Source organism: Pleurodeles waltl, chromosome 6, assembly GCF_031143425.1.
Source record: "Pleurodeles waltl isolate 20211129_DDA chromosome 6, aPleWal1.hap1.20221129, whole genome shotgun sequence".
In the NCBI taxonomy this organism is placed as follows: domain Eukaryota; kingdom Metazoa; phylum Chordata; class Amphibia; order Caudata; family Salamandridae; genus Pleurodeles; species Pleurodeles waltl.
This window is the reverse complement of record NC_090445.1, coordinates 39,172,046-39,183,831: the sequence shown is the minus strand read 5'-3', so window position 1 is coordinate 39,183,831 and position 11,786 is coordinate 39,172,046. Positions and strand designations below refer to the sequence as shown.

The following is an 11,786-nucleotide window of genomic DNA, read 5'->3' as shown; positions in this document are numbered from 1 at the left end:
ATCATACTGTGCGCTGCCGCTTAATCGTAATCAGTATTCGGGCTCTGTGCATGAGTACACCAGCCAACCGCTCAAGGGGTTATCACTTCGAGGTGGTAAAGGAAGGAGCTAGCGAGGTCAGAATCACTACGTGGGGTTTGTGGACATGCCACAAAGGACACATTCTGGAAAAACACACTGGACGGCCAAGCAGCTCAGAGTGTTTGCGCCTCGAAACCGAAGCAACACCTCGTTTTCCAAAATTGCAAGTTTTTCGACATTTCAGCTCCCCCTCCACGGCATGAATTCCTCTTTTTACTGTTCCTTCTTCTTTTGTTGATCTGGGTTAGTTGTGTTTTTTTTCTTTGACTCGCTCGGTGCAAGACGGGGGAGGGAAGGGGCGGGGAGGCCGGTGCCGGCTGAAACAGAAAGAGGAAGCTGGCTCTTGGCGAATGGGCGCCTTTCCTCTGCGCGCCTGATGTCATGGCATGGGGAATTCTCTGCCGACACCCAGGAGCGCATCCTCATAAAAGCGACGGCCTCGGCCTGGACACCAAAAGCCCTGTGGGCTACAACAGGTACAGACATCAAGGGAAGCCAAGACGAGACCAAAGCGCAGCTTAACGCGCAACAAGAACAACTTAACGCGCAACAAGAACAACTTAACGCGCAACGAGAACAACTTAACACAACAGGAACACCTTAACGCGCAACGAGACGATAACTTAAAGGGCAAGGAGCCGATAAGAACTTCCCAAAGTGCCTTGAGGCGATAAGTCCAATTAAGAGCACTCTAGGGCACTTGGAGGGTTGTGGCAAGGCGACGAAAGTGTAAGCGAAGGACTTAACCGAGGTTGCTCCATCTTCAAACAAGAAGCACCTTGGAGTGATTGGCTTCGCCGTGCTGGTCGAAACGAGGTCCTCGTTCATTCATTCATCCATTGAGGACCACCCCGGGGCCATGAGCACCGAGAGCTTTCTCCTCGAGATGGAGAAGGGCCAGGTGGTGGTGGTCCGGGACGGAACCCAGCGGCGCTGCGACCGGTGCTGGCGGTGGCTGGCTGGCGTGTCCTTCGCAGCGCTAGCTGGAGCCACCTTGATCTTGGCGCTGCTTTTCTTCAATGTAATTCCCTCGCCGCACAGCTCCTCGAAGCATGTAAGTTATTTTTCGTGCTATTCAACTTAGCTTTACTCTAGGTCTTAATTCTAAAGAGAGTCGGGGCTATAATTGTTGAAAACCTTTATTTGTCGGGGTTGTTTGAAGGACTTGGGAGTTATGTGTTTGGCAATAATGAAAAGCACGTCTCAGGACTTAGGAGCGACGTAAACAGCGGCCACAGAGTCCGCACTCAGCCGTGCAGGGCTCACTCGGCCTCAGATCTCCACCAAGCGCTTGTTAAACCTGCCCTGTCCCTGAGTCAGCCCAGGTAGCTCAGCCGCCCTCGGGCGCGGCAGGCTGGCAGCGCCGGACTCAGCATCCCCGGAGTTTCCGGGCAGAGTCCGAGGCTGGAAAGTCCAGGTGGACAAGGAAGTGAACGTGCAAGCGCGCGTTTTGTACATAGCGCTTCGCAGCCTCTCCAAGTGTGTGGACTATGGCAGAGGGAGCATGGGGAAAGGGGGTGCAGCCAGAACTCCCCACTGTTAGTAATATTTACCTGTCTTTTAGTTTTATACTCTTCTTTCCTCCTGTCTCCCTCCAAACTTTCTCTTACTATAATCCACTCCCCCTTCTTCCATGCATCCCTCACGCTCTCACCCTTCTATCTTCCGTGTTTAATATATCACCCCTCATCTATTCTTCCTTAGGCACCCCGTAATCATAAAACTCATGTCATGCTAAGTACATTAACTTGATGCCTGTTTGATATGTGACTGTATCTCCGACACCTGCTAAGTGACGTTTTCGTTTTGCTTTCCAGGAGGACCCGACACACGCTGCCCCAGTCCCCGAGCAGTGTATAAGTAAGTACTCGACTCACATGTAAACATCCCACACCCTCCGACCTAGACCAGTGGGTTTAGCGCCTGCTGCAAGGATCTGTTAGTCCGTGCAAGCCCTCGATTAAAATCCTATCGACAGGGGTTCGGGTGGGATGAGGTGCTCGGCCTTTCATCCTTCCCAGGGTCGATAAAAGATGTCCAATTGTCCGCCTCTCGCCCAGCTTACTCTGATGAAAACAGGGCCGCGATGGCTACTTTTCATCACTGTAAGGTAGATACGAGTACTTTATGCCTTCAGTTTCTCTGAGCGACACAACACGAGAAGGTCCCCATGTTTCCCACCGAGGGAGAGAACACACGGAGCTCCCGGCAGCCGCTCACCCCTTAGGACGATAACGTAATTATGCGGTGCCCCCCAATGAAAATACAATGCCGAGCTCCTGGAGGGTTTGCATCCCGCCGAGGGAACTCCTACAGAAAGGCCCTGTTAGCCTCTCATCCTTCTGAGGGAGATAACAGGAGGAGCCCCCGCCAGCCCTTCATCCTTCTAGGGAGATGACAGCATTTTATTCGTGTGAGGAAGAGACCACGAGGAGCTCAGACTTGCATCCCTCTGAGGCCTCCTGCCAGCCCTTCATCCTTCCCAGGGGGGTCACACGAGGAGCTCGCGCCATGCTTCTCAAGAACCCCCAGGTAGCCTCTTTCTGTGCCAGTGAGACCCCTGATGTAGCCCATGTTCTTCTTGAGAGACACCTGCTTGTGAGGAGGATGGGGAGGGTCTCGGGACCCCGTAAGGTGTAAGTGGGTGCTGCATTGTGGGGGTTTCCGGTCTTAGTGTTCTGTTCTTGCCCTTTGCCACCTGTTTCTAACCTCTGACCCTTCTTCCTCCCTGCAGGTCACATCCCCCAGCAGCTCAAGTTACAGGCCATGGAGTCGCAGAAGCCTGCAGCTCACCTCATAGGTAAGAAGAGGCCCTCCCCGGCGTCTTTGCTCCTCTCCCTCTCTCTTTACCCCCACACATCTTTATGTTCTGTACCCAAACCTTCTGTCTTCACCTTCGTGTCTCCGCTCATCCATCCATCCACCCATCCATCCATCCATCCATCCATCCATCCATCATCCATCCATCCATCGTTCTTCCCTTCTCTTTACTCATCTATCACCCAACAGTATGTGTCCCCCTGTCTACTCCACATTGCTTCCACTCCCGGTCTCTCTTTCGCCATCTTTCTTTTTCAAAGCATCTACCGCCCCTCATGTTTCCCATCCACCCCACTCTTGGCCCTTATTTCCTTCCACCTGTCAGGCTCTCTCCATCTGCTCACCGTGATTCCATCCATCTTTATGATGCACACATTCATCCATGCCTCTAAGCCACTTCCTATCCCTCTCACACACCTCTTTTCTTCTGTGTCTCTTCCTTCCATCCCCTTTCCTTCTTTTCTGCCCATCTCTTCTCCATCTCTCTGTCTGCCCATCATCTATCTCTTTGCTCATGGCCTCCCTTCTTCCTATTTCTCATCCTTTCAGCCCATCCCTTAGCCAGTCTCCAATCCTTCTCTATCCACCCTCTCTCTTCTCTTCTGTCATCTGATCGTTTTCTCTATCTTCAGTCTTCCTCTCTTTCCTTCCATCTGTCCAGTGTCCTATCTTTCTTTCCTCCCATTCATCTTTCTTCCACATTTGATTTCACCCGTCCCTCCTCCCATATCTCCTTCACTATCCTGTATCCGTCTCTACCATCTCCTCCCATCTCTTATCTGAACTACTTTTCTTTCAGTCTTCTCCTCCCATCTCTTTCCCTCCCTCATCTCTCTTTCCTTCTGTAGTTTCTCTACCAGTGCTCCTTCTTTGCTCCTCTCCACCCTCATCCTCCTTCCCTCCTCTCCATTTCTCCCCGCCTCTGGTCCTCCTGGTTTCCCAGACTCCTCTCTGTTCTGCTGCCAGTGATTGGCTCCTTTGGTCGCCTGTGCAGTAGAACCTGCTTTGGTCCCTCACCTTAACAGGCCTTGCTCCTTCCCTTGCAGCTGACTTCAACAACAAGAAGCTGGAGTGGATCTCAGACAAGGGCTACGCCTTCCTGGAGAATGGGATGAAGCTGGAAGACAACCACCTGGTCATCCCCTCCCGCGGCCTCTACTTTGTCTACACTCAAGTTGTCTACTATGGGGGCAAATGTCCACCCCGTGGCAGCCTCTACCTGTCGCACTCTGTCCACAAGCGCTCGGAGGCCTACCCCGTCCAAATGCCTCTGCTGAGTGCCATCAAGTCAGCCTGCGAGGGAACCACCCACAATGGAAACCCCTGGTACGAGACCATCTACCAGGGAGGGGTCTTCAGCCTGGAGGAGGGTGATGTGCTCTCCACAGAAACCTCCCAGCCATCCCACCTGGACCCCAAGGGCGCACAGAACTACTTTGGGGCCATTGCAATGTAACGGAGAAAAGTGCGAGACGGGAAGGAGAACAGGTGAAAATAACAAAACAGCGAAAGAAAACAAACATTGTAAAAGAACAAACTTCGAAAAAAGAAACATTTAAAAACCATATTAAGAAAAAAAACAGTAAAAGAAAAACCAGGAAAAAAGAGGAAAAGAAAACTCCAAGAAAAAGAAACAGCAAAAGAACAAACTAAAAATAGAAAAACAGTACAAAGACCACCTTAAAAAAGATGCAAGAAAAGAGGAGCTAGGACTCTCATCGTTTATTTATATTTGAAGAATATTTTATTTATATTTAATATTTATTTATTAATTTATTTATATATGGTGATGTTATTTTTTTGTGACCAACAGAATTGTTTTATGTTTTTTGTCTCAAACTGCTGTTTTTTGGTATCAAATACTGCCTTCCATTGGCTCAAGGAAAGGCTGTTGGTTGATGGTGGCATCAGGCTGGCCTGGCGCGGTCCAACTCGAAGTTGCTAACAGCCTTTTCTGCAATCTGCGTTCAAGAAGCCAATATGGCAGTATGTATGCCCATCTCATGTGTATCACATTGGGTATATTGGGTGTTGGTAGGGGAGCAGTAAGAGACAATAACACAGTGTTATTAGCCTGCTTTGCCACTCCATGATATCAACACATGGAATGGGAGAGCAAACGTTATAGGTTATGTATATTACATGACAGGAGCCGTCAGTGGCTATTTTAAAACCACTCTACTAAGTCGAGTGACCTTTGGTGTGATGACCGGTCAAATATTTACATCCAATGGCAGAAACACTGTTCCACTACATCCAATGGACTGTATGCACTGAAAGTCTATTGCGTACTATCACATTTAGTTTACAATCAGTGATGGGATGCCTCTGGCGTGTGAGTTACACTGCTACAGGTAAATCACACGATCCCTCCCCTCACTACTTGCTAACATGTGATGTCACACTGCATACTGATGCTTACATTATCGTAGGCTGCTCTCAATGGGAACAAGAAGTTGGGATGAGATCTATCACACCACTGTGTCCCTATAATATTTATTAGGGCTTTCTATACATATATATGTGCAGTTTTAGGCACATCTCTGGCTACTGTTCTTGTGGTTACAGAGTATATCTGAAAGATATGGTTTTGCAACCTTATGAGTTACATTAACACAAGTTGTTTATATCAATCAACGTTAATTTATATTAATATCATGCATTTGAATTGCTGAAATATCTTTGGCACGTAGGAGGTTGTTTGTTTGATTTTCTTGTACGGAAATGTGAAAATATACTTGTGTGTCCGAATTGCAGTCATTGGTAGCTGTGCTACTCTGTGTATGTGGCCTGAGATGCCTTGAAACCTACGGAATAAATGTGAAATGAGACGATACACCAGCCTCTCAATGTGAGATTCATTCCTGGCACAGAAACAAGAGCGGGGAAGGGCTGGCAGCTGAAGCCAGTCCACATTATCAATTCCTGCTGAAGCACCACAGCCCCGTTACTCCCCATCACCTCCATAGCGCTCTTTCTACAGTCGCCCACATGTGCCTCAGGTCTTCCTGCACTCTGGTTTGGAACCCAACCACTTCCTTGTACCTCTCCATCCCCTACAGCAGAGGTCTTCAAACTGGGGGGCGGGCCCCCCTAGGGGGGCCTGAAGTGATCCCAGGGGGGGCCACAGACTCAGGCCAAAATAAATATTATACTGATAACAGGCCTTTGTTTTAAGCAGAAGCATGTTATTGCAGTTTTGAAAAGATAACACTACTTAACTGCAATGTTTAAATAGGTTTAGACATATTTAAACATTGCCATGTTTATAAAATAATTATGAAAAATTCTGAGGGGGGCCCAATGATTTTTATTTTTCAACTGGGGGGGCGCGGCATTAAAACGTTTGGAGACCTCTGCCCTACAGTTAGTTCACGACCCCTCTAAAACTGGACTAACAACCATATCTGGCATTCAGAGCTCCTGGGCAGGAGTCTCCTTGTGTCCTCCGGAAGTAACCCGGGAAGGTCTCCCGGAAGGGGTCTCCAGGGCTGTCCACAGCATTCCAGATGCGCCTTCTGTAATAGGTTCAAGATTCCAGTTCAGTTCTCTAAAACTGGGCACAATTCTGCAGGTGCAATGCTCCAAAGATGATCTTTTGAGAGAAACCAAATATTCCAGATGTGGCTTTCAGCACTGGACAGAGTTCTCCTGATCTTGACCCACACAGCTAGACGTGGCCTCCATAACTGTGTAGAAGGTTCTACGTTTATCTTACAGAACTGCACTGACTGCTCCAGGAGAGGCCTTCCAGTTTGGACATAATACTCAAGAGGTGAGAGTCACATTTTTTGCAGAGTGTACGAGAACAGTACATAGTACACCCAACCTTGGCCTGATGACCCGTATTTGGCATCTAGGCCTTGGCAGAATATTGTACTACAAAGTTAACAGGCAGATTTGTCATTCAGTTGCATCGCCATTGTGCCACACGATGGGCGATGCAACTACTAAGTAAGATTTATCAGGCCACGCAAGGCCACATTGCGTGTTTGATAAATCTTACTTTGTAGTTGCATTCCCCTTGTACTTCATTGTGTGGTGCAAGGGTGGCACCCACATCGCCCCACCCATGGATTTTGGTGCATTTACCCATGGATCTGGCACATTCCCACATTTACCAATACTGGTAGATCTGGGGATGATTCAAAATGCTAATACCCCAAAGGTGAGGCGTTATGAGGAGACATATCTTTATGTCTCCTCGTTTTTTCCTCTCTCTCATAGAAAGAGAGAAAAGCCTCAGAGGATTGTTTTTCTGCAGGAAGGTTTCCCTTCCTGCATTAAGACATTCTTGTCTGGAATGCGGGCACAGTTGCACGACGGCACAAGGGTGCCTGAGTTGGATCTAGGCAGCCAAAAGGGTGGTAGGAAATTTGTGGTTCCCTGCAGATTCCATACATTTTCCTCACAGAAATGTGTGGAAACGGTGTGTTTTAGTCAAAGTTTGAGGTTTGCATTGTATTGTGAGTAAGAAGATACATAATCTACACTAAGCATACCGCTCTAGACCCCTTTGGGTGTCCAGTTTTCAGAGCTGTCTAGGTCAGGTAGCTTTTCCCTGGGGCATCCTACACAAGCCCAGACAGTGCAGCCATTCACCACTGAAAGTGGAGACGGTATCGGGAATTAGCCATACTCTCCTGGTCCATGTTAAAAACAAACTCAAATGTTCTCCTGCATGTCACTGGGATAGGATATTTTACTAGGCAGAGGAGCAGAAAGCCTGTTGAAAATTTAGGGGTGAGTGTGGGGCCTAATGTTAGAATGGACCAGACCCAACCCATTATTTATTACACAAATAAATTCCTGCCTTACTACCCCCTAGGGGAAAATGGGGGAAAACCGCCTGTGTGCCTCTGGGTCGGGCAAAAAGACTGGTTTGTCCCTTGTGGGTTTGGCATGTGGCACTTTTTTTGGCCCCAAATGCAAAATCCCTTGTGTCAGTGGGCTTTCTACCCCCAGGGTAGGCAGATTTGGGGCATTCTTCCCCATTGGGGAAAACCTCTTATCTACTTCCATGGGGCAGGAAGACCACATTGTTCCTACTGGGGCAGGGGTGTGGCTCGATGCCAGGGTAAGTTGCACCTTCCTTTTTTTGTTTTAGCACGGTTTTTATTTCCTTGGTGTGTAGGGGGCTTTTTGCCTCCCTGGGGCAAATTAAAGGCAAACTCCCTTTCTGTCCCTCGGGGAGACACAAAGACTTGTTTGTGCACTTTTGGGCAGGGATGTGCCTAATGCCAGAGCGCAACAATTCCGGCATCACTTTCTATTGCCCCAAAGGCAAAATTCCTTGGTGTTAGGTGGACTTTCTACTCTCCCCAGGGTACAGATTTGGAGCATTCTCCACAACTGGGATACACCTATCAGAAAGACACTATTGCCCCTTCTGGGGTGGGGGTATAGCTCGATCCCAGGGTAGGTTGCCCCCTCCTTTTGTTTGTTTTGGCTTCCTTTTAAAAGCCCTGGTGTTTAGCCCTAGGGGTAGCGGAAATGGATATTGTGGAGAACACCTCTTTCTGCCTCCCCCCCCCGGTGGGGACAAAAAGTCTATTTGACTGTTGGATGGGAGACAGCACGGGCCCATGCCCAAGGGTGTGCCCCCCTTCCAAAGAATACTGCATAAATGCAGTCCTTGGTGTCTAGTGGGTTTTCTGCCACTGGGGGAAAATTGGGCATAATTGCCACATCTGCCACAGGGAAAGAAAGACTGCCTGTGCCCTTTTGGGCACCTCTATCTTTTTCTCCTTGTGGGTTTTCTGCCTGTCCCTTGAGGGACATATTGGGTATAATCACCACCATCCATTCCATGGGGGAGAGGAAGGGAGGGCAGAAAGACTGTCTGTGGCCTTTCTTGGGTGGGGGCATGGCCATGTCCATGGTGGGAAGCCCCCACCCCTACATTCTTTTTTATTTACCCTGGTGTCTAAAGGGTTTCTCCCCCCGGGGAGGATAATTACCCCATCCACCCCTGGGGGTGGGGTGGGGGGTCAGAAAGATGCCCTGGTGCATGGCTGGGACAGATTGGGGACAATCACACCTATCCACTCCCCCCCCCACCACTCTCACGAAGGCAGAAAGACGCTGCATTTTTTAGGGTGGAGGTATGGCCATACCCGTGGTGGGCAGCTCCCACTCCTATACATTTTTTAACAACATTTCCCTGGTGTCTAGTGTTGCTTTTGCCCCTCCCCTGGGGGGTAGATTGGGGTAATCCCCCATCCAGCCCCTGGGGTTGGGGGGAACAGAAAGAATGCTGCCACATTTTTCCGCAAGAAACTGATGTCCTAGCTCTTTACCGAGCCCTGAGCATGGATCGGTCAACGCAGCTCCTTCTTCAGCACCAGGACACCCTCTTGGGTGAGTTGTAGACTGAAAATACATATAACATGGACATATGTGGAAAATAAAATAGCTAAGTCTATACTTACTGATATCCACTTACCTTCACAATATTTTGGTTCTCAAAATCTTTTCACATCGTATACAGCCATATTTTGCACACTTCAGCACGAGGACTCTCCTCCCGGGGTGAAATTGTTCTTCTAGAGGCAAAGTGCGGAGGTTCTTGGAACAGGCTGCAGATATAGAAGTAGGACTACAACATGCCAGGAGGAAGCTATGGCTACACCAATGAGACTCACCAGTGTAAGACTGCAGTAATACGCAGCTTCCAAGACATTGCTTTGTACACTTCTCTTAAACTAACAACAATATTCACACCTCTAAAGCATACATATTGGTATTTTCGTAGTAATCACGCCGTAAAAAATAAAGACAAATGTTGTGATCCACACTAAATTAGCATACTTCGACTAAAGACAACTGAATGTGAGTTGTTGAGTGAAGAGCTAGGAATGTGATCCTAGGCCATGTGGAGTAGTTGAGCTGCCTTACAGTATGCACCCTACTAGTCCTTGTTTCAGGAAATGTGTCATTTGCGTTGCATGCAAAAATACAAAGCACAGGATGCAACTGTTTGATGGGCTTGGACATGCTATGTCACACATGTCAGTGTTGGCTGCTAGCACTTCTTTCAGAGACAATATGGAAGCAGCTGCTGTGCTGATCAAGGGATGCCTACCTTAGACATGTCTGATAGATATACAAGCTTGGCAGAATTTACATCTGCTGACCTGGACCATCCCTCAAACCAGGGCATGCATTTCATTTTGAGAAAATGGGACAATCATTAGGAAAATGGGACCGTCGGAACAAGATGACTTGTTACCCTACGTTGGAAGAACTGCGGCATAAAGTGTAAGCTAGTCAGAACTCACATCAGCACTGAGATGTCCTGATCACCCAGCCTTAAAGCTACACCCACCAACATGTCTGGGGCCACCATGTAAACCACACCTTTTCTCTGAAAGAAAAAGTTTACAAATATCCCCACGCCCTAGGACAATACTTCCAGTACGAAGGGAACATTACTTTTGTTTCTTCCAAAGAAAGACCCCCCTTTGGGTCTGTTTTAAGAAAAAGTATGAGCAGGTCTGCCCTGACAGGCTTGCTGTGGCTGTGTTTTTTTCTCTATAAAACAGCTTACACCTTCATAGCAAGATTCAGCTAAAAAAATACAAAGGGTGCCTACTGGGTAGCAAACTCACTGGGCTCGATTCACAAAGATAAACTTAGACCAAAAGTCTAAGTTTAGACCTAAAGTCTGACTTTACTCATATTAAAGCTTTTGGTCTAAGTTTACCTTTGTGAATCGGGCCCTAAATTTGGCAGAATATGGAGCCTGCACCCTCCAGCCATACAGGGAATAGCCTGCCAAATTCAAAATAAAAAAAATGCTCTGACTGAGAGTGTATTTATCAGTATCAGAAATATATTTATTACATCTCTCACCTGTTATCGAAATAAGTTGTCACAAAAACATGCTCATCATGAAACAGAAAAGCAGCCTAAAAATATATCCAAAGTGCACGGTTATATAAGAAATGCTTGCATTGCAATGCACGAGGGACTGTTTTCCATCTTGGAAATACTCACACATTTAATTACTAATCTAATAGTTGCATTGCATACATAAAGCAAGCATGTTTTGTTTCATTTTTTCGTTCCAGCAGTATAATTTTTTTTTTAGGGGGAACTCAAAATGCACGCCGGAACTATTGGCCTTGTCAATGCTTACTTTAAATGTCCTGTGGCAACAGTGACATACATTTTAAAATAAAATATGTAACTGCAATACTTCAGATGCACCTATACAATATACTCCACATGCAAGCTACAATAAAACACAAGACAGAGCACAGGGACGTACCTTGGTCTGTAAGACTGGGGGGAGGGGGAGCTTCAGATTTCCCAACAATAAGGTGACCAGGCGTTCCGGATTTGCCAGGACAGTCCCGTTTTTTCACAGCTGTCCCAGCTGATTTCAGGAAATGTAGCTCATGTCCCATTTTTTAGAGAGGGTAGACTGAAAACGGTTGGAGGTGCCTTCTATTTTTTCTAAAGTAAGAATAATTAGTAGTTGTTCAAAGAAAGCAATTTAATTTACAGGCATGATACTGGCTTTAAAAATTGCATTTTATTTATTTTCTTAGTGCCTCTGCTGTGATTCTGTGCTGATAAGGGTTGCCATTCAGCACGCTCATTGAGGTACACTTGTAGTCCTTTTTCTATTTTTATGAAATGTCCAGTTCTTTTACTTTAAAATTCTGGTCACCCTACCAACAATCATAATGGCACATAATGGTACAATACATTATAGGACAAGCAGGGCGCATAATAGGGGCTTAAGGGGCAGTGAAAGGGTGGCAGATTGCATAATGGTTGGGGTACTAAGTGAGAAAAAGCACATTATTTTGTGAAATAACCAACATTTTTGAAGTATTTCCAAACAGACAGAGGAAGAGAGTGTATGTGCATTTTTG

The 11,786-nt window shown here is 47.2% G+C and overlaps 1 protein-coding gene across 1 annotated transcript; it reads left to right on the top strand.

Moving 5' to 3' along the window:
• The first annotated feature begins 358 nt into the window (after positions 1-358).
• On the top strand, positions 359-5,737 carry LOC138299126 (tumor necrosis factor-like). Its single transcript, XM_069237171.1, has 4 exons — positions 359-1,135; positions 1,899-1,941; positions 2,816-2,881; positions 3,948-5,737. The coding sequence occupies exons 1-4, from the start codon at positions 941-943 to the stop codon at positions 4,355-4,357; spliced, it is 714 nt and encodes a 237-aa protein (XP_069093272.1). The 5' UTR covers positions 359-940; the 3' UTR covers positions 4,358-5,737.
• Positions 5,738-11,786: the final 6,049 nt, after the last annotated feature.

What these genes read in the sequence shown, in the direction of transcription:
- LOC138299126 (XM_069237171.1), top strand. Translation starts at nt 941, where the DNA reads ATGAGCACCGAGAGCTTTCTCCTCGAGATGGAGAAGGGCCAGGTGGTG. An exon ending in AGTCCCCGAGCAGTGTATAA is followed by an intron (nt 1,942 to 2,815) that starts GTAAGTACTCGA and finishes TCCTCCCTGCAG; the next exon opens with GTCACATCCCCCAGCAGCTC. An exon ending in GCCTGCAGCTCACCTCATAG is followed by an intron (nt 2,882 to 3,947) that starts GTAAGAAGAGGC and finishes CTTCCCTTGCAG; the next exon opens with CTGACTTCAACAACAAGAAG.